We start from the raw sequence: 25,554 nt of genomic DNA, 5'->3' as shown, positions 1-25,554 counted from the left end.
GGGTTTCTAAAGAAAACACTCACAAGGAAGCAGACACGAATGTTGGCTTACTGTGACAGAGTTCAAAATACACTTCTCTCCATCAACAAATACTGATTCCAACTTTCCCTAGCAGCCAGTACTTCCTTTCCAGAAAGCAGAAGAGTTCTCGGCATGAGTCCCAGGCCAGCGTTGCCCGTGTTGTGCAGTGATTGAGGGCCGTCATTCTCTCCCCACATTTTACAGGTGAGATTTTCGTAAATGAAAAGGAAAGTGCTTAAATGATAGTTTTGTTTCTCATTTAAAGGTAATCCCCATTTCACCAAAACATACCACAGATTTAAGGGAACCAGCTGTCCTGTATTGCTCAGGACCAAAGGGGTTCCTGGTACATTGGGTTTTCAGTTTGAAAATGAGGAAAAATGTTTGACAAACCAGAACAAATAAGTAACCTCACATGTCACAAATCAAAGGGCCAAATTATTTCTTCTTTGTCCCTGATAAACCAAACATCAAGAAATGTTATTAAGTTTAAGATAATAGAGGGCAATCTTGCAAACAAAACCACTTTTATGTACACATAAATATAAATGTATAACACATATTTTATATATATCTTTGAAGGAATACAAAAAGAGTGGTAAGGGATTATTACTCTACTTAGCAGAACTACTAAATTTAATAGCTGATTAGATTGTTAGAGGAGGCTGTTAGTTAGTTCCCAGCTGCTTGGCCCCAAAATAATCTCATAGAAACTTTATTAATTAAATCACTGCTTGGCCCATTAGCTCTAGCTTCTTATTGGCTAACTCTTACATATTAATTTAACCCATTTCTATTAATCTGTGTATTGCCACGTGGCAGAGGCTTACTGGATAAAGTTTTGTCTGGCTCCCGTGGGGCTACATGGCTTCTCTCTGACTCTGCCCTCTTTCCTCCCAGCATTCAGCTTAGTTTTTCCTGCCTAGCTCTGTTCCCCTATGGCTTTGCTATAGGCGCAAAGCAGTTCTCATTTATCAATGGTATTCAAGCATACAGAGGGAAACCCCACATCACTAGATGGCAGATGTCCTATATAAAACTCTAGCTCTGTCCACCACTTCACTAGGCAGTTGCTTCTGTTGCTCTATGGTGCTCAGATACACAACTGTAGACTTTGAAATCAGCACCACTACTGGCCATCAAGTGCCAGAGATGCTATCAATCAAGGGAAAAACTGAACTTCCTTTTGTAGCAAGAAGCAATGGCCTTCCACGGTATGAAGAAAATTCCAGCAATACTGAGAGCCTGAGACTGTTCGCTTAGCAGTTAAACACTGCAAAATGCCAAGAGTTCATCTCACGTTATGCTTATTTGTAAAAGCATTGTAATGGGGAAGGTGGCAGCATTCCACCCAAGTTATGTACCAGTCATCATCCTGCCACCCACTCTATACCAACATCCCTACCTGCATCTTTCCCTGTCATTGGGCTGCCCTCAACCCCTTGAAAAGTGTGATGGGGAACTGATACTTCAAAGTCACAGATTTGCGTCTGGGGAGACAGAGATCTCACATCACCTTGGAGACAGAATGTACCTTTATTTGAGAAAAATCACCATCAGAGACCCTTTAGTAACATACAAGAAGAGAGAAATATTCTTTTGCATTTTGTATTGAAGCAAAAGAGGAGTCGAGGCTATGATTAAACTAAATATAAATATTCTAGTCTGTTCAGTGACACAAGATAAGCAAGCCAAATGGGGCACTCTGCCATAGTCTTCTCAGGTCCTCACAGAGGTATAAGAAAAATCAATAATAATCTTGTGTGACTCACATAAACCTCGGGCCTCGCTTGCTTAATTTAACGCTGTGCAACAGCTTTTCATGTGCTAGTTGGTGTCTGGAGAAAGATTATGAAGGTATAACAAAGCTATTAAAAACCCAGGGCAACTAGTACTTTATTGATGGGAAGCCCTTTTCAAGAAAACACAAATTACTGGCACTGGGTGGCCGCTGTGGGTGAGATTGTGGCTTTTTGGCCCCATCCTTGAAGACTGGCAGTGCTCTGTATAAAAGTAAATCTAAGTGTAGTATAGTGGATAAAGGATTGTTGGCCCACCATCAACCTGAGATGTGTTCAGTGTGCGATGAGCTTATCAAACTTATAGGACATGGGCGATGTCTAACTAGTCAAAACAATGATAACTATTAACAAAGGTAAAACCCAAGATAGAATGTCCAATAACAACAGTGTTATTTCACGCTAAATGGACTTCCCCATCACAGTGAGTGAAATTTCTCTTGGGACATTCCATTCTCTCAGGAAAGCCCCTCCTCCTTCTGGTCCTATCTAGGCTATGTGTGTGTGTCTTCACTTCCAATTCGATTTTGGTTTCACATAGAATAAATAATTTTTTTTTTGTGAGCAAAACAAAGCTCAAGCCCTTCTTTTGGGAGGAGTTCCAAAATTACATCCAGTAGACCAGTGCAAGATGGCTAAAGCCGCCAGAATCACTGCCCGGAACCACTCTGACTCAAGACGCCCCTTGCTGCCTGCACTTCTAAGCTAGCCTCTACCCTTCTGGGCATGGGGAGAAGCAGAAGTGAGTCTCAGAGAGCAGGTGCAGTAAGTGCCAACGGATGGAGGTCTATGACCAGGGACACTTAGGGGATATCCTACACTCCCCCACACTGCAGCTTTTAGGGTCAGTTTGAAGAGGGTTTGATGAAGATCTAGAGACTGTGCCTAGTGTACTGAAGAGAGGCAGAGTTAGTTGGTATGCCTCCTGGGTGTGTCTTGAGCCCAAGTGAATTGAAGTGCTATCAGGGGGGTGGGTGGGTAGCAAAGCAAGACTCAAGTTTGATCTTACGTCGGTACTGTTCTGTCAAATACCAAGATAAAGTCAAATATTCTACAGGGGCTAAGAAGACACCAGTGGTTCAGATATTGCTAGTTGTTTGGATATAGAGTTACCAACCGTAAAAAGGTTTTGTTTATGCATTATACATTTTAAAGGAACACGTTCATTGTTGCTGAACCTTTCTTGGCAGGCATAGAGAAAGAAGGACTTGAGTCAAACCATTTTCTGCAAAGAAAATAACCACAAACAGTATCCATGATGAAAGTGACTAGGCCAGGCAAAGTTTCTTATGCAAGGCTCAGACAACAGACTATCAAGGACTGGAACTCCAGAAAGCCCAGGGATGATCTGATACATCAGCACTGCACCAGGTGGAGCCCAGCAGTGTGGAAAGCACCCTTACAAGATTAGGACTCTCTTCCCAGTCAGTAGGCCTCCTCCTCTCTCTTCTCTGCCTTTCTACCCCCTTTCCCTGCCCTCCCTATCCTTACCCCTCTTCCCCTTTTCTCTGTTAGAGTCACATTGTATCTGTTTTTCAAAAGGGAAGTCAATAGGAGTTTGGTTACTATTGGATCATAGAGTGAGCCATCACTGTATGGCTTTAGGGACATTGGTACTTGCTCTAGGGAGAAAAGAAAAAGAGAGTTGAGTGCATACATACATCCTCCCAGCACTTGGGAGGCAGAGGCAGGAAAATTGTGAATCTGAAGAGAGCCTTGGCTATAGAGAAACTTGCGGGCTAGCTTGGGCTACAAAGCAAGACCATATCTCTGACAAAAAACCAAAAATAAATAAATAAATAAAAACAAAAAGCATAGAAAGGAAGAAGAAAGGGAGGGTGGGGAGTGAAAGGAGGAAGACAGGTAGCTTCAGGGTTGACCAAGTGTCTGGTGTATAAATACATGAAGGATTAGTGGAACTTATGCCTGCGACAATTTAACAGCATCCTGGCTCCGCTTCTTTCCTTACCTAATAGAAATTTCCCCAGAGTGGAGGTCTGACCAAAAAAGGCCCCCTTAGGTTCATATGTTTGTATAGTTGGTCCCAAGTTGGTGGAATTGTTCAGGAAGGAGGTGTGGCCTTTTTAAAGGAGGTATGTCACCAGGGGTAGGCTTTGGGGTTTAAAAAGACCACGCCTTTCCAGTTAGCCTGCTCTGCCTTGTCCTTGAGGATGCAAGCTTTCAGCTGCTGCTCCCACGCCACGCCTTCTTGCCTGCTGCCTCACTCCCAGCCTACCTTGATCTCCATAGACGCTAACCTGGAACCATGAGCCCCAAATTAAACACTTTCTTTTATAAGCTGTGTTAGTCATGGTGCCTTATCACAGCAACAGAAACGTATCTAAGACAGAGATTTAACAACATCCTGGCTGGGCATGCTCCTTTCCTTACCTAACATAAATCTTCTCGGATTAGGAACTATTTTGTGTGCCTGGTGCCAAGTTCATCAACAACTTTTCATGGGAATGGCAGTATAACTCAGTGTAAGAATAAGTTTGAGGCCCTGGCTTCAGTCATTAACACCAAAACAAATAAATAAGTAAACAAACCACTGGCCTCTGCCTTTAAGAAACGACAGTTTTGGCAGTGGCTGGTTGTGCTAACGGGGCCAGGCATGTAGTCATGACTTGTGTGTCCACCCACTGTTAGGAAGCAGTCTTCTGTCATTTCAGGACATTGTTCTATAATCTGCTCACAATTTCATTCCTTCTAGGTCTTGCCAGTATTCCTGGACTCTACAGGTCAACAGCCATTCTTAATGCTCAGATAAAAGCCTGGCAGCATCTCCACAGATCCCAAGCCCTGCTCACCGTTCCACCCAGTCACCGGGGAACCAGGTCTCTTGCCTCTCTCCTCTGAATCACACTACACCTACATGAAGTTCTGAGATCTGAGCTCTGTAAGCCTCTTGTTGGAAAGAAGGAAGCTGCACTGAGTAGGCTGCCCGGGAACAGGTGACATTCTGAAGGATGAGGTCATCCTCTACGGAGGCCAATTCTGTGGCTAGTCTGTCATGTAGGCTCAGAGGCCTAAGTAATCAGCTGAGCATCTTTCCTCTGGACAGAGCTACAGAAACAGAGAAAGCAATCTGTGCTTTTTCTTATGGAGTTCTGGGCTCTGCCTTGTTTCTACATTCCACACTAGCTGGTGTCTGCCTTTCTGTTTCTTTTAGTGCTTTGGCCAAGGCATATTGCACAACTATTCACTCGAGTAGAAGTTCCTCTGAATTCTCTGAAATTATCATTAACATACATAATGACCTGACTTGTTCTCTTGGAGTTCTGCTCGTGGACTTTTATATGTCACGACAAGTGTTATTGCAATCCACATGCAAATATGGGCTGGTGACATTTATTGTGTCATGAATACTTTACTCATCCGTGATGTTGGCAATGCTGCGGGCGGGGGAATGGAAGGAAGAAAGGTTATAAATGGAATCCTTTATTGGGGTGGAAATATACTTTGTTTCTGGCCTTTAAAACTTTTATGAGTGTGTGAAAACACAAGTGAACAAGCACATTGTGTACTGGATATGAAATACACTAGGTTTGTTTGGATTTTTCCCTCCTTTTCATAATGAGAAGCTACAGAGAGGAAAACTCATCGAACTGCAAGAGTTGGAGACCAGATCTTAATCATGTTGTGACGCTAATCATCTTTTCCTCCTCTTCTCAAAAGTGAAATTTGAGGATTTGAGATGAATTCTGGTCATGTGAGTATTCTAGAAAGAGCCATCTCCTACTTTCATTCTAGAACCTAAGGTCATCTCCCTCCATCATAACATGATTAGGATCTGTTTTTCAACTCTTTGTAGCTTTTCATTATGAAAAGGAGGGAAAACCTAAACAAACCTAGTGTACTTCAAATGTAGAATGTGCTTGTTCGCTTGTGTTCTAGAAAGAGCCAAGGCAAATGCAGTCAAGAGTACTAACTCTGTCAGGAGACAGATGTGAGGAACTGTGAGCTCATGATCTAAGCTGTGATAGTAATATTAATAATAACAGAAGCATAGGCACACAAAGAAGCATTACAAATGTATAGCAGAAGAAAAAAACCCACATTTTTGCATTTGTCATTTATGTGTGTGTACCAACCAACAAGCTAATTGTGCTTCGAGAAACTGGCTTTTTCCACGGGAATCAATGACCTAAGTACAGTGAGAAAGATTAAGCAATTTGCCAATCGCCTTCATAAACTCATAGCCCAGTGAACCCATTTTAAAGAGGAAAACACTAAGAGAGCGCATCATCTTGCCAAGATGTTCCTAAGGATTAGGGCTAGAAGCTGATCATGTGACTTCCCTAGGAGAGTCCATTAACCATGCTGACCCTAAGCAGCAGGAGTGATGACGTCATGGCAGGATGGTGCAGAGGGAAGAGGGCAGGCTGCCCGGGTGGCAGGAGGAAGAAGACCCGAGGGTGACAGGGCAGGAACAGGCCCATAACAGGGAGCAGAAGCAGGTCACAGGCTCATCCTGTGGGCAAAGACAATACAAGTGCACACGAGGCAGGGAATGCCTTTCATTGCCCAGAACAAGGGTGTCAAAGGGGAGAAACGACAGTAGACAGAGTCAACGAGCTCTTCCCATGATTTTTTTTAGCATTCTTTAAAAACTTTTAAAATATTTTTCACATATGTTTCTTTCTATTTGTGCATGAGAGAGCACATGCCTTGTGTGTCTATGCATGTGAACACTCACAGGTGTTCCTAGAGGCCAACTTACAGAACTTGGTTCTGTCTTTCCACCATGTGGTTCCCAGGGTTTGAACTTGGATGATCTGGCTTGGTAGCAAGAGCCTTTACCAGCTGGGCCAACTCAACGGCATCTCTTTTTTTTTTTCCTGATTTTTTTGTTTGTTTGTTTTTAGAACCTCCCCACTGGTTTCTCAGCCAAGAATTGATTAATTGATTTAACAACTGTTTAGTCTATTTTGTGCTAGTTGCTTTCCCAGGTCCTATGGCTAAGTAGTGAATAAGACAGAAACACCCTTTCAGGAGGTTGCTCTCTTACGGGATAGATCAATATTAAGAAATCAAGTATAATTTCTGATCCTAAGTGCTATGAAAAAAATAAAATGCAGTAATGTTATAGCTACCTGGAGTATCCCTTATAAATATGGTGGCTTAATAGAAAGAAGGGTCTTTAAGATGGCCTTTATTCTGAGACCTCAAAGAAAGCTATGCAAAGACTTGGGGATTGAGATGTCAGGAGCACAGGACCCTGGGAAAGATCTAGCATAGGGAGCCTAAGAATGAGCAGGGCAGCCTCTGAGGCTGATTCCAAGTGGGCGGAGGGGCAAATGATACAGAGCCAGCAGAATCAGACCTGTCGCATCAGTAGGCATGTCTTCATTCAACAAGTAGTTTCTATGAATCTATTGAGTGCAGGGCATTGTCGAGAGCACAAAATGAAAACGAGAAACCTCTAGCTCAGAGGTTCTCTCCCTTCCTAACGCTGCAACCCTTTAATACAGGTCCTCATGTTGTGGTGCCCCCAATCATAAAATGATTTTCCTCGCTACCTCATAACTGTAAGTTTGCGAGTTATGAATCGTAACATAAATATCTGTGTTTTCTGATGGTTTTAAACAACCCCCGTGAAAAGGCCATTTGACCCCCAGGTTGAGAACCACTGCTCTAGATGAAGGATTTTTGTGCTTGTAAAAGGAAATTTAAAATTTAGGATGGGTGATAGATGGTCCTCAAATAATTTTATTACACGTTAGAATGCAACCTACCCTAGACACAGGTATATGGGGTGGGGGGCTTTCTGGGAGCAGTGATCTCAATATACTTTCCTGATGGAGACCCTCGACCATTTAGTGCCTCCAGTTGCCTTCCTCTCCTCCATCTGGGTTATACCTCCGCAGAGGTGAGTCACCTAGCCCACCTTTCCCAGAGCACGCGCCTTCTCGGTCTGGGTTGGGTGGGGCAGGGCCACAGGAATCCCCACCCGCCTAAAACTGTCGGTTCAGAAAACCCAGACAGGGGAGCCCCTGAGTCCAGACTCCGTTTAGCACCTGATTCACCCAGGGAGTCAAGGCACCGCATGCTGCCGGTAATAGGCATCAGGGAGCCCCAGGGGAAAACGCCTTTGGGGACGTGGGGACCCCCCCTACCGTAGCTACCGCCTCCACACACGTCCATCCCCGTCGCCCCCCCAACCCACGCGCGCGTGCGCGAACTGCGGGTTTAGGTGCGCGTGCGCGCTGGGCGTCCGGCCGCGGGGGCGAGGACCGGTCTCCCCGACCAGCAGGGCAGCCATGCGGTGTCTCCGGAGGAGCGCGCTGCGAGCGCCGCCCTGGCGCCGCCTCCCGCCGCCCCGCCCGTCCGGCCGGCCGCGCGCCGTCTCCTCCCGCGAGCGCGGAGCGGCGAGCGCGGCACGGCCATGGGGAGTGGGATGAGCCAGGTAACGTCCGGGCCCGGCCGCCCCTTCCCTCTGCGGCTTCAGCAGCCAGGCCCGGCTCTGCACCGTCTGCCCTTTGAGAGCCGGGCCCCGTGCTGGATGTGGTCTGTCCCCCCCACCCCCCTCCCTTGAGACAGGGCCCCTTGACGCCTGCCACCCACAGCCTTGGCGAATCAGGCCAGATGGGCGGTTTCTGTAATTTCCTCTTCTCTTCCCCAGATTTGTGTGCGCGTGCACAGAAAAGCCGCTCTGGTGGGGAAGTTCACGGAAATCCTAGAACTGACCTGGCTTTCAGTGTCTGGAGTACTTGACCCCAGGTTGTGGGGCTTCCGTAGGGCAACCTGTTGGCTTGCTGTTGTGCGCACTGGGCCTTTTAGAAAATCTTTCCTTGACCCTGTTGCAGCGCAAACCCTCTGAGAGGGTGTCTTCACCCCCACCCTCCAGGCAGAGGATGGTCTGGCGGAGACAGCCCTCTGGGGTCTGTTTTTGCCAACCTCAAGATTAGGAACTTGCTGGTTTAAAGGGAAATCTTACAATGAGTGTAGGTGCCCGGGACTAAGACAAGCGCATCTGTATAAGGATTTTAAATATTCCTGGGTTTGGTGAGCTTCTGGCCTTGTGTTCCACCTCCAACCCCCACCTCGTCTCCATGTTTATGGGCACTAATGGTGTGGATTGCTTTCTCCTTTCTCTTCCCTTCCTCTTCCCCCTTTCCCTTTTGTCTCTGCTATGGGATGAGGGACACTGCAGTGGTTTAGTTATTTCCATGAGAATGAATGTTGAGGCAGGGATCCAAGACAGGGAACTGAATGAACATGCCCTTGGTGGAATCTTCCACGTTCTTTGACTCTTCCCACAGTGTCCGCGCTTTTGCGTGTTGTAGACATCGAGGTATTTTGGTGGCTAGGATTTAGTTCACTTAAAATTTCTTTTGCCAGTGATCGAATTTGAAACAAGCTCCCCCTCTTGGATATATGCTTGCATTATGTTCCCAGGATCCCGCAGCACTGAGCCTTCCGCTTTTAAAATCAGACCAGCAGAGACATCAGTCTGGGCTTGAGGGCTCTGTTTGTTTTCACACTAACCGTGGCTGTGCCTCAGCTTTCCTTTGGTATTTCTAGTTTGTTCCAGTGTTCACTGCTCCTTTCTGCATTTGGTTTCTAGTATTTTATACTATAATTGAAAGAATAGATTTAAATGTACAAACGATCACCTAAGGAATATTAATTTCACTTTCTCAATAAAAGTGGTAATATTCATATCCACATTGTGCTGTTTACCTTCCAAAGGAATGGATTCCTTGGCTATCTTATTATCATAACTGTCTTGTGCAGAAACAATTTCCAGTGTAGATATGGAAAACGATAAATGCACAGAGAGCTTTAGATGCTCCAGTGGTCCAGCACAGACTGACTGTGTACTGTATATGGGCCAGGAGTAGTGCTTTTGGGGACAGAGGGAGGAAGCCAGTGCAAATGACAGAGAAGTCCTTCCCAGGCCTTCTCAGGGTGGGCCACCGCTTGTCCAGTGGAAATATAACATGCACCAGATACATCATTTAAAATTCTCTAATAAAATTTCTTTGAAATGTAAAGCAAATGGTGATCACCTTAAGAACATTATTAAACTGAGTATATTTAAAACATTTTAACGTGTAATCTATAAGTAAAATTATTCTTCCAATACATTTTTTTCATGCCGTGCCTTAAATTCTCACTAGGTAATTGCTGCACTTGAGATGCTCAGGTCGCTGGCTAATGACCACTGCGTGACACAGATTGCCGTGTCTCTGTTCCTGGCTGTGACTGTGTGGTGGAGCGGGGAGGGGTAGCTCCCAAGGTGGAGGAATAAAGGCTCTAAAGATAATTTCCAGAGTGTGGGGAAAGTAGGTGTCAATGTAAACAATACCTTCAGCCCGGTAAAAGATCCCTGCTAGAGTAAAAATACTTAATCTGAAATAGAGAGAATTACCCAAATTACAAGGCAAGGCAGTGACGGAGTAAATTGTTGGATGCTGGTGACCAAGATCTTTTTCTTCCGTGTATTGCTGTCTTACTTTAGACAGGGTTCCCTTGTTTCCCTAGCTGGGGAGAGAAGAAAAGAGCAGTTTGTTTACAGAATCAGGAGAAGGTGCTAACAGTGGAGATGTGATTCTAAGAACATAAGTAAAATGATGATGCCTTGGAATTTGAGTGTCGCTTAGAGGGTGTTTACGTGAGGTTCTTGGGGCAGAGTTCTTCATCACATACAAATTAGTCTTCTTTGGCAAAGAATTACGGACTAAACAGTGCACACTCCACTCTGACCCTTTGGGCTAGCAGTTTTTACCCTCTGCCCTCACGGTAGATCTTTGTCCCGGTTTCCTCGCTGTTACTCAGAGGATGCAAGGGACATGGCCCGTGTCTTCTGTCCAGTTACAGATGGGAGAAAAGAGCAACAGAGGGCAGGCAGTGGGGCCATTCTCTTTGAGTTCATCTCATGTGCCTATACTTTACACGCTCTAAGGAAGCTGCTTGCCTCTTGGTGCAGATTGGGAACGGAGATTTGGAGAGTCTAGATAAGACAATACGTTTTGATGCAAGAGGTGGTGGGACTGGATTTGGATCCTGGTTCCCCTGGATTAGAGGAGAAGAGAGTTCTCTTTCCTTTGACCAAGGCTGCCAGTTTGTCTCAAGTAAATCCTAAAATCTCTTAAAAAAAAAAAGTCAGAAAAGAAGACCGCCATAGTTTAAGATTCATTGCAAAACAGTGTCGCTCTCTTCCTTCATGTTTGACTTTGATAAAGGAGGCGTTAAAGGCAAGCAGCTCCAGCTGCCTTTTTTTCTGACTTTTTTACTAAGTCCCCATAGATGTTCTGAGCCAGCCAGGCTTACAGTCTGTGCTGCCTGGGCCTTTTAGCAGTGCTTTGTTGCCGTGGAGTAACTTGCTTGTTCTTCAGCAGCGGGGTGACATGGTGCTGCTCATTCCGTGCCTGTCTTTCACACGAGGCACACAAAGCATAAGGAACCAACCAGGGGGCAGGAGAGATGACTCACTACACAGGCATGAGGATCCAGGTTTGATTCTCAGCACTTGTCCAAAAGCCAGGCATAGTAGCACGTGCTTAGAACCCCAGCCCTGGGAAGGGGGAAACAGCAGGATCTCTGGGGCTTGATGCTCAGCCCACCTCGCTAAGTTGTGCTCACAAATACACATACATGTTCACAGAAGGAACTGGCCGCGTTACTCACCTGATGAGTGGCAGAGCCTGCACTCAGAACTGGTTGGTCGGGCTCACAGCCACAGAGCAGAGGGCCTCATGGCATGACTGAGGGACCAGCTTACTAAATGTTTCTGGTAATAGTGGGACTAACTAAGCACACTGTTGTATGTACATGTCTTTTTTCCGTGAAGTCTCTGAAAGGCAGTTGACTCAGTTTTCTCAAGGGTTTGGACCAACATGTTTTTAAGAGGCAGGATCTATAAATAGACCTCTGTCCTCACTGTCTCTTCTTAGTTTTAAATACTGCAGTACATCATTAAAAACAAAATAAAACCAAAATGCTGCTCTCTTTATTAAGTTTGATACCACAGAGAGCGGCCCCACATGTTTCTGTGTTCTCCTTTAGCTTGATCAGCCTAAGATAACGACAGGTGGGCAGAAGCTGTGCCATTGTAGGTCAGGAAGTGAAGACCCCCAGGCTCTGGCATCTTGTCCTCTAGGACCTGCCAGTATTGTTTAGCTCCTTAGCTTTCACCGGACTGATCTGGTGGCCTCTTTCTCCTCCTGCGCCTTGCCTGGTGAGCGAGGATATTGTCTTGACATTTTGTGGGAAGCCTGCTATGGCTTCTGTTGGTATTTTGCACGAGAAGTCCTCTTGGCAGGAATGTCAAAAAGCCTGACTTTCTCTTCCTGGATTCATAAATACTTTGAAAGCCCTTCAGTGGTTAGCACAACCCAGTCTCCATTTCCTCTAAAACGGGTAGAACAATGCCTCTCCAGTTACAATTCACATTCTTGGGAGAAGCAAAAGAGAATTTTAGGTGACATTTTTACAAACTGTAAACGCGAGCCCTGTGGTTAGTGTTCTTGGGTTTGTCTGCTGCTGAGCACAGGGATGTATCAGACTTGGATATGACTAATGTCTTCTCCGTGAGAAGATAGGAGCGAAGAAAGATTGCCATTCCAAGGAGATATGTGTCCCCAAGTAGAGCAGGGTCGCTCACCCACCACCTAGTTTACACTGGACTTGATATTTGTGTGCTCTGCAAGAATCACAGTGACCTAAATGGCTTGTCAGGCCTCTACCAGTGGGTGGCATTTGCATCTTCCACTACACTGGGACAGCCCCCAAATCTTGATGTATCTCCTGGGGTCAAACTTGTTCCCAGTTGTCAACCTCAGGCCTAGTGTTCTTTGTGTTAGGTCCCCTGAGGCTCATTTGACCTGGGACTGGGAAGTTATCAGGAGTGGACCTAACTCTGCAGGAAGTACTGTTTCAGTATGGGAAGGGACCAGAAGTCTCACATCTCTGCCCTGCTAAACACTGTTTCCACTGTCACCAGGTACCTTGGCTGTTGTTCATGCATCCACCGTTTAAATTGTACAATACACACCTGCTGCTGCCAAGCCCCAGTGCTAGTCCCTGTAGTAGGGTAAAAAATACTGAACCCAGAAGACGCTCCCCTAGGCATTGGTTCTGTCATGGAGGAGTCCAGTTTAGAAGGTTAACATATCTGGGGCCGGTGGTCGGGCATGGCACCCTAACAGTATGCCTTTCTTCTTCCCCTGAAGCTTGACTTCATTCATTTTCTCCCAGTCTGTTGTAGTGGGCATTGATCTTAGGTCCTCACATATACTAGGCAGGTGCTCTACCACTGAGCTGCATCTCCAACCCTTTTTGATTTATTTTGACTCAGGACCTTGCTATGCCCAGGCTGGCCTTGAACTTGTGATCCTCCTGCTGTAGCCTCCCAGGTAGCTGGAATCATAGGCATGTACTAACATGCCTGCTCTTTTCTGCTTTACATTACATTTTCATTTCACGTTTCACAGAACAGATGCTTAAAGTAGTGTTGTAAGAATACATAGGGCACACTTAGTTATGGTTTTTTTTTATTGCTGCATAAATCTATGACCAAAGGACATTGAGAAGTCTGTGATACTTCACTCTTCATGGAATTCACCAGAGTTTTTTAGATGTCCTTGGATTTGAAACCCAGAAGTCCTTTTGACCCTGGAGGAATCCAGAAGCCATACCTACTCGAAATACAGCTTTTGAGCCAGCTGCTTGATCAGGAGTTTCTCTCTTACATCTTTTGGATGGGGTTCTCAGATTCTGTGGCATCCTAAAATACCAAGAAATGTTTAAAAATAAATTCCAAGCATTTCCTGCCTCAGAAGCAGAATTCATTTGTATAGAAGTATGTTTTGAGGCAAAGTATTTGAGACTTTTGCACCTCTCTGAGGCTAGTGTTAGAGCGGAATAATGTGTGGGCATGAAGGAGATTGATCAGGAGATGCTTGGAACCCCTGGGGTCATGTGATCCCAAAGTGCTTCTGCCATTTAGGGTTCTGCTTTTGTTACATTGTATGTTGTCTGGTGACAGACAAGCATTTTTCTGACCAGGGGCTTCCAGCGAGTCCATTCCTCTGGGGTTGGTATTGTTGCCTCATGAGTTCCGGTGCTACATGGTGGAAAGGGCTGTGCTCCGCATTGGTTTGAACATGGTTTGTGCCCACACAAACGTTTGTTGAATCCCGATTCTCAGTGCAGAGAGGTAGAAGGTCCTTTAGGAGGCATCTGAGACCCAAGGCAGCACTCTCATCAGGAAACTGATGTTTTCTTCCCAGGAATGGGCTAGCTGTTGTAATTCGGTCTCTCTTCCGCATGTCCCAGATTGCCTTCCCACCTCAAGCTCCAGAAGCTGAGCAAAGTGCGGGGGCCATGCTCTGGGGTCCAGAACACTGAGGCAAATAAACACCGTCCCTCTGTAAACTACTCAGTCTTCAGTGTTTGCTGGAGCAGTGGACCTAGAGCAGACACCTGCCTGGTTCTTCAGCGTCAGTCCCGAAAGTAATGGAATAAAAGTCTGAGTACTGAGTACTGTGGTAGAGAAAATAGACAAGACAGACGGGGAGAGTGTGGGAAGGGGTTTGTGACCAGAGACCTCTCTGTAAGGAACCCCTGGGCAAATGGTAGGGAAGGCGGCCCATCCTAGACATAATGATGACTCTAAGGGCAGAGATGATCAGGACCAATTCTCTACTTATTCTTCTGGGGAAGTCAAACATCCCCAAGGCACATGACTTTTTTCTGACCTATCTTTGCCGCCGACTAGGTAATATCTGTTCTTACTCCCTGTTTGTGTTCACCATGGTTTCTTGTGTTGTCCCAAAGAACACTGCTCTGCAGGCTCCTCTTCAAACCATCCTTTTGCTGGAAATTCATTCCAGCTGATTGACTTCCTTGTCTCTTTCTCCGTGCCCAAAGGTTACCAACCATAACAGTCTCAGCCAAGTAGGTGAGTCTGCCATATTGAGTGTCATGTTTAAATTACAAAGTTGTCTGCATGAGAAGTTTTCCCAAGTACTTCTAATCTATCCGAAACCAGCCTTCCTTGATTTTGTTTTATCATTCTGTGTGGAAGAGAGCCAGAATCCAACTACAGAAATGGGTGGGTATAGCCCACGGAAGTCTAGCTCACTGTCCTGTCTAGAAAATAAAGTCAAAAGATGGCTGACACAATTCTGTTCTTTCCTTACAGTTTTCAAAATGCCTGTAAATCCCCATCTTCCATTATTTTCAACGAGCAGCTTCTTTATCCACACTTTCTGATGCCCTGTTCTAGCCACTCTCTGGGCTCCCGAGCTTCTTCCATGCTGGCCAAGCCCTGCAGATGCTGCTGTCACTGGAAGCTACCCAGGCAAGGGAAAGCCTTTGAGCACTGGCTAAGCCTGCTTTAGGCTTTGCTAACTATGACCTTTATGCCCCCTCTTTCTTTGATTTGCTTCTTTCTACCCTATTGATGTTTATTTGCTTGTTTATCATTAAAGAAGTATTTCTTTATCTACCTATGACAGAAACAATCAGATTTAGGAAAAATGTAGTCAGCCCTTGGTATCTGTGGTTCCACATCCATAGATTAAATCAACCTTGGATTTTTTTTTAGATCCTCTATTTTTATTGTTTATTGTTTAAGGTTGATAGTTTTCCTTTCAATATTTTAAAAGTTAAATTATAATTACATCAGTTTCCCCCTTCATTTCTTCCCTCCCTCCAACTCCTCTTATTCCACCCCCCTTATACTGTGTCAAAATCATGGTCTCTTTTTCTTTAGTTTTTATTGTTATGTGAGTCTGTATGCATTTGTGTATGTGCACACATACACCTAAATATGTAAATACAACCTGCTCAGTCCACCTAATATTATACACAAACACATATATAGACACATATGAATGAATGATTTCATGGAAATTGAACAAAAAAATTTCAAAATTCCAAATTTGTATTTGTACCAGCCTCTTTATGGCCTGTTTAACTCCACATAGCTTCCAGCAAGAAATGTAAATCTTGTAGCCTGACAGAAAGACCTATCAGGATCAAGCTCCTCCGTGTCCTAATCCTCAGTCCCATACTGATGGATACCTTCCCAGTCTCATCCACATCTCAGAAGGTGACTGTGGTGTTCCGTTAATACAGCTTCAAGGGCATGAACGCTGGGTCCACTAATGAATCATAGCCTACCGTTTTATAGATCCTTGCTATTTTCATAGCATTCATTCCAGTACTGTGTAGTAGGCCTGTGATGGTTGCTTCTATCCTGAGGATGTATAGCTTTCTTTTCAGTGTTGATTGTAAACGTCTCCACTTCTGTATGGTTGAATTATGATAGTCCACAGCCATTTGTTGGTCCAGTATCACAGGATGTGTAACTCAGCCAAAAACAAAACAAAAAGCACATTCTTTAGTATTTGGTGTCATATTCTAATAAAGACCAGAGACCCTGAGGAATGGGCCATGAAGGTGGAAAGGCTCCAGGTAGCCAAAAGCTGCCAGGGAATCTCAGCTTGGTCCAGCTCCAGGGTGAACACGCATTATTATATTGTTTTACGACAGGAATGCTATGGTATCTGTTCTGCCCTGCTTCATAAAAATAGGGACCTTGAGAGGCTGACACTGAGGAGGCAGGGGACAGGAGGACTGTGTGGCTATAGCATTTGCATGTGTGCAGAACCAGCAAGCCAAGGGTAATTGGAAATTGCAGCAAGGAGGTCACTGGACATACTTCTATTTTCCAGAGCATTTTTGTAATTGGAGTTCACTGTCTTTGCAAAAGACTGACGAGGATTTGCTGGGTACTTTGAAAGTCATTAGGTGTTTGTGAAAAGTACCTTCTCTATGTAGCATCTCAGCCCTTTGAAGCCTTCATGGGGACATGGGAAGTTTTCCAGTGCCACAGAGAAGCCGGCCTGCCACGGCGTTACTGAATGGGCTCACAGAACACTGTGGCGCTGTTAGTGGCACTTGGCAGTGAGCACTGTGTACAAAGATCTTGAGCATTGAGCGCGTGTTTGCCAAGGCAGTGAGGGAGGTGCAACGGGGAGAAGGTAGTGCTGTTTCTGAGTCATCCCAGCCCTAAGCTCAGGGAGCCAAAGGGAGCTGAAGTTGCAGTCTGTTCTCAGGGAGGTGTGGGAACTGGGTTTGGTAGGTGAGGGGCCCCAGGTCTGGCTGGGAAACTTTGTGAGAGCCTCACCTTTTTGGGCAGCAACACTGTCCGCTTGGCGTCTGTGACAGTCATGTCTGTGTCTCTTTCAGATCCTGCCTGGCCTGTTCATTGGCAACTTCAAAGGTGAGTGATTGCTTTGTGTTTTATTGTTGTTTTGTTTTATGGCGGCAAATACACATATATCACAGAGAGTAGCACTGCAGCCATCTCCATGTACAGGTCAGAAAGCTCTGAGTTTTTCACATGGTTGTGTAGCGACCACAACCATTTATTTCCAGAACTTTCCCTTTTCCCAGATTGAAAATCTGAACCCCCTAGCCCTTCAGAGCTCAGTGGGTTGGGCATATGTTACTCTGGTTTGAGACACCTGACATTTGCCCGGTGATACCTTTCTGAAGGCACCCAGGAAAATCTGATTTCAGACTTACAGGCTTGTAAAGTTAGTGAGCTACTGTGCACGCGTGCACAGCCCACTGCCACAGTGGCTGTGGTTGTGAGTTTCCGTTTAGAATGCCCAGTGATTTGAGGTCAGTAAGTCCCAAAGGTCCACTGTCATCATGCAGCAAAGCTGATGAAGGATTTCATGCATGCTCACGCCTGTGCTGAGTTTTGTGAGATAGAGTGATCCAGAGTAGGGCAACCGCGCTGGCGTCTACTGAGGCAGCAGTGGGAAGGAGGTGCGGCAGGAGCAGCACCGGCCAAGCCTTGCTTCCTTCTCTTTAGGGACCTGCAGCCCACTGGGTCATGTGTGGTAGAGTGGTCCTCTTTATTCAAATCTTACCACCAAACCACAATTTAAGTGGTAATTTGTTCTAAAATGTATTTCATGGCTAATGAGAAATTTTAAGTTGATTATGGTCATAGTTGCACAACTCTAAATGTACTAAAGAACCACTGACATGTATGTATGAGTCTATGGTGTGTGAGTCATGCTTTTGCTTTACCATAGCCAAAGGCTGAGACGCTGCTGGGTATTACAACACGATAAAACAAAATAACAGTTTAAAATAGTTCATTAAGTACCCTGTCCCTCAGTAGGGGCTGGCTTTAGGACCCTCACAGAAACCAAAAACTAAAGTCAAGTCCTTTATTTAAAGTAATACAGCACCCTCCTAGAACCCCAGTTGTTGAGATGGGGACTAACCAGCCACAGGCCAGTCAGGATCCTCAAGGCCCTGGCTGATAGGAAGAAATCCATGCCCTACCTGATGCAGTTCTGCTGAAGGAGAGTCTAGCCATCAGGGGTCCTCAAGACCCTGGCTGGTGGGAAAACATCCATGGGCCCCATTATGGTAAGCAGCTATGTAGTGGAGAAAAAGGAGAGAGAGAGAGAGACAGAGAGAGAGAGACAGAGAGAAGAATGGTTCATGTGCTGTGGGAAGAGGCAGAAAGGAAGAAATGAAGATGGTGAGGGGTAAGCTGATGTTGGAGGTCATGGTGAAGGCCATGAGTAATAGGCTGATGGGGAGGTCTGCTTGCCACCCAGGGCCATGGTGATGTCCGGACCAGGCTGCTACCAAGGGCCATATCCAAAGCAACCAGGGTCAGTGCTGACGTTCATGGCTCCTGTTGCCATCAAGAGCCATGCTTATTACAAGGGTCTGTGCTGCAACCTGGGGCTGTGTTAGGGTCCAGGGACCACACTGCTTCTGGGGCTGTGACAATCTAGATGGCCTTTGCTGCTGCCTGGGGCCATGGTGGCAATCAGACCCAGGCTGCTTGTAAGGACTGTGTCTATATGTCTGTGATCCTACTGCAGGCAAGGTCTATGTTGAACACTGTAGTCCATGTTGCCACCAAAGGCCACATGAATGCTGGGGTCTAAGCCCCAACATGTGGCCTTGTTCGTGTCCGGGGCCACGTTGATGTGGCTGGGGCTACCACTGGGAGCTAGGATGTGAACCAGGGTGTACTGCTGCCTGGAACATGTCAGGGTATGTTGTTCAGCTTCAGCTGAGGTCTGTGTTGAAGTCTGTGACCCAGGTAGCCACTAGAGCTCACACGGAGGCCCAGGATCTTAACCACAACCTGTGGCCTTGTTGGACTGGGGATCATGGTGCAGCCAGGGACCATACAGATCTGGGTGGCCTGTTGTGCTGCCATCAGGAACCATGGCGTCATCCAGACTCAGGGTATTAGCCTAAAAACTGTTGGATCATTGTAATTAAATCTATTTCTTAAAAAAAGAAAGTTAAATTAAAAGAAGAATAAAAACCCCCATTGTCTGTCTCATCTGTATGAAAGCCATCTCTACCTAACACAGGACAGATGCTGTGTGAGACTTGTACTCTGTTGTTTAGGGAACAATGACAAGAACAAATGTCTGTATATGTTCAGTCCAAATGCAAGTTTTTCAGAATCTTTGATCCAATTTTGGTTGAACCTGTGGATACATTTCTTGTGACTACAGGGAAGCAGATTTGTATGAGGCCAAGCAATGATTGTGAAAATGTAAATCTTGTTGAAGTGGGAGATGCTCATGTTAAGTGGAACAGCCAGGCTCAGAAGGACAAGTGTATCCTCTCATGTGGAAGTAGAGGAAAGTGGAGCTGGATTAGTGAAAGGACAGGAGATGAAGCACAGGACACGAGTGGAGAATGGACTGGAATTTGAAGCCCAGGGTTGAATCAATGAGGAGAATCTTTAGATTAAAAACAAACATTTTAATATTATATTTAAAGACTTTTCCTGGCATTGACAAATATTTAGAAGATTGTTGCTTGGTTTTTGCTCTGTCCCAGGGCTTGTTGGGAATGTAAATGACCTAGTTTGACCGTAGACCTGGAACTAGTCTTTCCAGTGTGACGCCTAGAGAGATCGTGCATGACAAACCCTTGGATGCACACGCAGGGCACTCGAGAGAGGAGACATTCCCTCTTTATTCCACATCTTAGTAAGTGTGTTTACTGCTTACCCCACATATTCATTTCTAGCTGTACATGTTTGTACAAACTGTGTTTCTAGTGTACTTAAATTTGGTGCCCAAAGTATTTTCCCATGTCACCCGATATTCTTGAGGAACAGTTTCATCGAGTACTTGCTTTCTGGTTCTTTTTCTCTTGTATCCCTTTGAAGAGCTTGGCGAAGGCCCAAGACTCAGAAGAGTGGGCCTTCTTCTCCTTGCTGGACTGTTTTGTAGATTACACAAGATTTCTAACTCAGAATATACCCCCAAATTAGTCTTTCTCCTATAGCTGGAAGCATGAGAAAGTGTCCCAGTTCCTTATGAAGATGACATAATAGCCAGTTGGTAACTCTGTGTAGAATTTCTGGAAAACCTTCTGGAGTTTTGTTTATTTGCTTTATAGATAGAGATATTGTAAACCATAGTGGATGTGATGTGGATAGAGATATTGTAAACCATAGTCCTATCTCAAACTTTACCACTGTCAGGGTAAGAACTGTTCAGTGTGCTCCTCTGTCTCCTACAACAAGTGTGTCCTTGGATTTTACTTTCAACTTAAGTAATGATTACAAGGTGACTTTTTCAAATATGTTTATTATATGTATCTCATGTAAAAACATACTAGTACATTATATTATAACGTCTTGCATTTCCTCCTTTTAACAGGCTCCCGATTACAATGTTTTTTTTTTAATTTGAGTTATACACTTGAGCTCTGAAGTTGTATTAGTCAGAAATAATTTAAGGCAAAATACATAAAAGCAGTAGTCCTAAATTTACCAATCTACAGTATTCTGGATATGGTCAGTGATGAAGGATCAAGAAAAAAAATCTGTAAATCATATGCTGTTTTCTGCCTAGACTTTAAAAGTGATGAACTCACAGAAACTATTAAAATGTTCTTCTTTTATTTTTGATGGCAGATGCAAGAGATGCAGACCAATTGAGCAGAAACAAGGTGACGCACATTCTTTCTGTGCACGACAGTGCCAGGCCCATGATGGAGGTAAGAATTTGTGTTTGTGTGTCTCTGTGTGTCTGTATGTGTGTGTGCCTTTGTGTCTGTGTGTGTGTGTGTCAGTGTGTATATGCTCTGTAGAAGTGTATATGACATTAGTGAAAGCAGCCATATTTTGACGCCAGTATGCACCTGTGGTCACTGGCTGGATTACTTTGTACTCAAGTTGAATTTATTCCTGTGTCCACTTTGGACATCGTGTGGCCTGATGGAGAAGGCATCCTTATTATGCCCCTGCCGTATTGCTTGCTTGCCTTCTTTTCCAAATGCCAGAAACTAAACTGATGTTCCATTCCCTTTGACTGTGGTGGGTATTTAAAACATAATATATGGTGGTTTATACATATGCTCCCAACACTCAGGAAAGAAGATGGCTTTGAGTTCAAGGCCAAGGCTATACAGTGAATTCTAGCCTGGCTTAGGCTGTAGAGTGAGACACTATGTCAAAAAATAAAATAAAATTCAGGTTGAGGGTGTCTTGGTGGTAGTGTAGCTGAGCACTTACGAAGATGTAGGCTCCATCACTGGAACTGCAGGAAAAAACGCTAAGTCAGTAAAACCTATTGCTGCTTTCAAAAAAATTATTTGTCTTAGGAGGATGCTAAGGAATTCAAGTTGCTCATTTCCTGGTGTTTTCCACAAGAGTTCTAATACCATCTGTGTTCAGGAGGAAAGGACAAAGGAAGGCAAAGCATCCCTGTGATTTTTCCCAGGCGTGGTCTGAACAGGCACAGTCAGTGGAGAGCTGTTGTTTTAGATTCATTAGTAAACAGGGTGTGTCTGCTTGTACACTAATTCCAAAAACATCTTCAATTTTACCCTGACGGACGGTTTGAGCTGTTGCTCAGGACCAAATCTATTTCTGTTTCTACTGTGACACAGCCCAGGTTAACCTCCTTTTAGAAAACAATGCCTGTGTGGTTGTGATACATGGTTTCTTCTATTTTAGGGTGGGGTGTTGGGAAGGGAGGGGTACTTGTTCTGAAAGAAAGAATCCTGGTTTAAGCTGTTTTTATTGAAAGTCATATCATGCAAGAATAGGTAGTGTTTATTTATGTATTTTCCTCGGCCTTTGGAGCGTCCAGGTTTTAGCTAGAGCAAACTAATCTAACCTAGGTAGATGAAAATGGAGGCTGAGGAGTGGCTCCTAAGTGTGACTGCAGCCTAGCTGCCTCCTCCAGCTCTCACTGCTGCCTAGCCGCCTCCTCCACTCCATCTTCCCGGTGGGAAGCTCACACTTCCCTCTGCCGTTCCCCGGGGTGTTTGCTGGGCCCTGCCTTAGCTTCAGTGGGAATGACAACCCTTTTTTTCCCCAAGTCCGGCAGTTACTTTGAAAACAATTATTCCATTTTTAAATCTGTTAGTGATAGTTTGTGTTTAAAATATAAACAAGTTAAACTGCAAAGTGGTCATGGCTGACTTCCTCTTAAATCACAAGATGAGGCTTGAGGTTTCCTTTATTTTAATAAATTGCACAGCCGTCCTTCCCATCCTCAGCCACTAGGTCTGCCTTCTATTGTCTACTCATTTTAATGGAACACATTGTCATATGAACAATGCTCCTAATCTTCTAACTTCTGTCTACATACAAGGTCTCGAAGTGTTAGAAGCCCAGCCTTTCTGTCAAAACCCCCTTCTACACACAGAAACTCTGGCTGTGCTGGAAAGTAAAACAGGTGGGGTTGAAACCCAGGTATAAAGAAGGCACGGTATGCATGAAGCGTCAGAGCTCTGGGCAGACCGTGGGCCTCCATTCTTAACACACTGCATGTCCATTGGATTCTGTATTTTGTCTATAGGGACAGATTTTGCCTCTACAAAGAGAGGAGGGAAATGAAGAGAGGGAAGTCAGTGTGCTCCTTTGTTAGTGTTTATTGTTTCCCCAAAGCATCATCAGCTTACACCCACAGTTTACCAGCTGTGCTTTCAGGATCTCCAGAATATTCTGTCATAGCCGCTGGATACTATCACTACCTCAGCTTGCTAACAAGAGCTCCTGTGGTAGTTCACGTTTACTAAAGGTTACACCTCACTTGTACAGCATAACATGGTTTAACATTGTGCATGTTATTGCGGTCTTTGTTTATGTCATGGGTGACCCCTTCATCAGTTCTATTAAAGCTGTTTGATAGCCTCTGTAGCTGCATGTGTGGAAGCTATGTGGCGTGATGTATACACAGTAAGTTACTGAAATTCCAAAGGTTAGGTACTCGTTTAGTCATCTTCTCTCTGAAATTCCAAGGTCAGCTCCAGAATCTACGGCCTAACCAATCTGGAGAAGAGGCTGGGAAGTTATTGGGCTGTGGTCTTCCACAACTCTGGGTTCTGATGGCCCTGATCCTTGAAGGTGGGATTGTGTACAAGGCTACAGAAGTGCACTGAGCAGATCCTCTGCTTAGCAGGGAGCTGTACCTGAGGGTAGAGGATGGGGTAAGAAAAGAAGAGCCAAAACTGCATTTTATGAGAACTTCAAAACCAGATATGTGTATGAGATGTCTCTAGCTTACTCTGGACAGCCTTTCTCTGGAGTAGATAGGTAATAAGGAGATGGCTGCTTCCCCAAATCAAGAAATTTTAGTCCCATAATATTCAGGCAGGACTTCCAGAAGCATGGCTACCTTAGAGCCATATATGGGGCTCTACAGTGCAGATACTTCTTGGGTCATCTCAATAAATACCTCAAGGCTTTTCAAGCATTAAAGTTATTATCAACAAGGACTTTAGAGTCCTCAGACCAGCTTATTGCAAGAGAAGCCATGTGAGAGCATGTGGGCCCATCACTGAACATGCTTCAAGCATTGATGAGGGTATCTGAGAATTCTCTGAGGGTAAACTTCTGTGGTAATGGAGTGTAATGCTTTGGGGAAACAAGCTAAGGAAATTTAGTACGCCATAGACTCCTGTGAAAGTCCTGGCGACGTTGAGAAGATAAACATTCACAAGCTGCAATGTAGACACATATTTTCATTGTCTCTGAGCAAGGATCTTGTGTGTGTACCTGTTGATGGGACACGTGACCTGCTCCAGTCTTGTGTAACTGTATTATCAGAGTGACCAAAGAGTACTCGAGCATCCGCCGCACTGAGGCCGGAGAGACTGTGCTCAGACCTGCCAGCTGAGACAGCCTTTGTACAGCTTGAGCCTCTCCACACTAGAATCTGCTGTAGGTAGAAGGGGAGGCTCTGCAGGTCTAGTACGTATTGGACATCCATCCTCTCTGAAGGTAGCAGTCTTCTTCCTGTCACAGCTAGTGGCTAGTACAGTGTCCTACACTGCATCCGCCACAGGTCAGATGAAAACCTGTTTACTCATTCTGCATTACAGATCTTATTTTTCAACCAAATAAAGAGTTCATGCTTTGTTAGATTTTAGCTTGACTGCGTACAACTTGCCATTATTTGATTAGTTTTGGAGAACATTCCCAAAAGAATCTAGCACTCATACCAAAGTGCCTAGAGGGAAAGATGGGAAACCACTGATCTCAGGCCTCCAAAGTGACTGAGCCATTGTCTTTGGTCAGTGGAAGAAGTGTTCCCAATGAGTCAAGGTTTCTGTGGCCTCTGGTGCATGGAATAAGATAGTCCAGGAAAAGAGGTCTGGGACTCCAGTTATGGCCCTCAGAGAGTTTCTGAGATGATCTTCCAGAATGAAGACACTTTGCTTGCTTGCTTATTGAAACTCAAGAACAACCGCAGTGCAGGCAAGCTACCGGTCTCAGGAACTGCCTGGAGGAGGAGAGTGGAAGAGAGAAGGAAAAAGCCATGCTGCCACTCTGGAATGGAAATCAGACAAATCTACAGTTTTAGAGAAGGGAGCCTAGTGTCAGGGAACACTTTGAACACACAGAACGAAGGCAAGGAGAACTTGGCCTTCTTAAGTAATTCAAGAAGATGCACAGAGCTGCACAGCTATGGCCCTGTAAGCTGCTGTACTATGGATACAGATTCTGGGAAGGGAAGGTATCTCATCAGAGGACTGATTCTTCTGTCTGTTTTTAAGGTGAATCTGTCTTTCTAAGAATGGTCCCATGGACAGGAAACTGGCCAGGACCAACTGGACTGTTAGGTCTCTACCCAGGCCAGAGATTCTGTTTTCTTTAACAAAAGTTTTCCCTTAATGGGCCTTCATTGCTGCTTTAACACCTCCCCATCCCCTGTCTCTGAAGAGGTAACTCTAAAACCATTTAGGAACCAGGTCAGGCTCATAACAGAATGAAAACCCTCAAAAACCTCACAAAAGGGGCCGAGGAGATGGCTCGCTCAGCAAAGTGCTCGCTTTGCAAGCATGAAGACTTGAATTTGGATCCCCCAGTATCTGCCTAAAAAACATCAGGTCCAGCAGTGTATGCACTGGAAAGGCAGAGACAAAAGGATACCTGGAACTTGTTATCAGCCAGTTTAGCTGAACCCATGGACTCCAGGTTCCAGGCAACCCTGTCTCAGAAATAAGGTGAGGGGTTATTAAGACATCTAACTTTGATCTCTGGACTCTACTTACACACACGTACATGCACAAACCTGGACAAACAGTTCACACACAAATTAAAAATAGAGCAGCACGTAGAGTAACTCCAGCTCCCTCTGGGCTTCTAAAGAGCTATAATTCCCTTTCTGTTCCTACGGCCCCTACCCCTGTTATTGCTGGAAATCAAATTCATGCTAGGCAGGGGCTGTAACACCGAGCCACACCCTAG

General features: G+C 45.0%; 1 protein-coding gene across 6 annotated transcripts in view; it reads left to right on the top strand.

Annotated features, from left to right (window-relative positions):
- Nucleotides 1-8,091: 8,091 nt before the first annotated feature.
- Dusp22 (dual specificity phosphatase 22) overlaps nt 8,092-25,554 on the top strand; it is a 56,012-nt gene continuing 38,549 nt past the window's right edge. For 2 of the 6 annotated variants that reach the window (XR_012910384.1, XM_075969971.1), the window contains exons 1-3: nt 8,092-8,229; nt 17,028-17,061; nt 20,767-20,849. Coding sequence is in view for 1 of the 6 variants with exons in the window: in XM_075969971.1 (XP_075826086.1) it covers nt 8,209-8,229; nt 17,028-17,061; nt 20,767-20,849 (138 nt within the window). In the remaining 5 variants the exon portion in view is untranslated. Of the gene's footprint in view, nt 8,230-16,420; nt 16,460-16,907; nt 16,917-17,027; nt 17,062-20,766; nt 20,850-25,554 lie in introns of those variants that run through there. The other 4 variants (XR_012910388.1, XR_012910385.1, XR_012910386.1 and 1 more) reach the window with 4 other exon arrangements.

The sequence above is a fragment of the Microtus pennsylvanicus genome, chromosome 4 (assembly GCF_037038515.1).
Source record: "Microtus pennsylvanicus isolate mMicPen1 chromosome 4, mMicPen1.hap1, whole genome shotgun sequence".
Taxonomy (NCBI): Eukaryota; Metazoa; Chordata; class Mammalia; order Rodentia; family Cricetidae; genus Microtus; species Microtus pennsylvanicus.
This window is presented reverse-complemented; position numbering and strand designations above follow the sequence as displayed.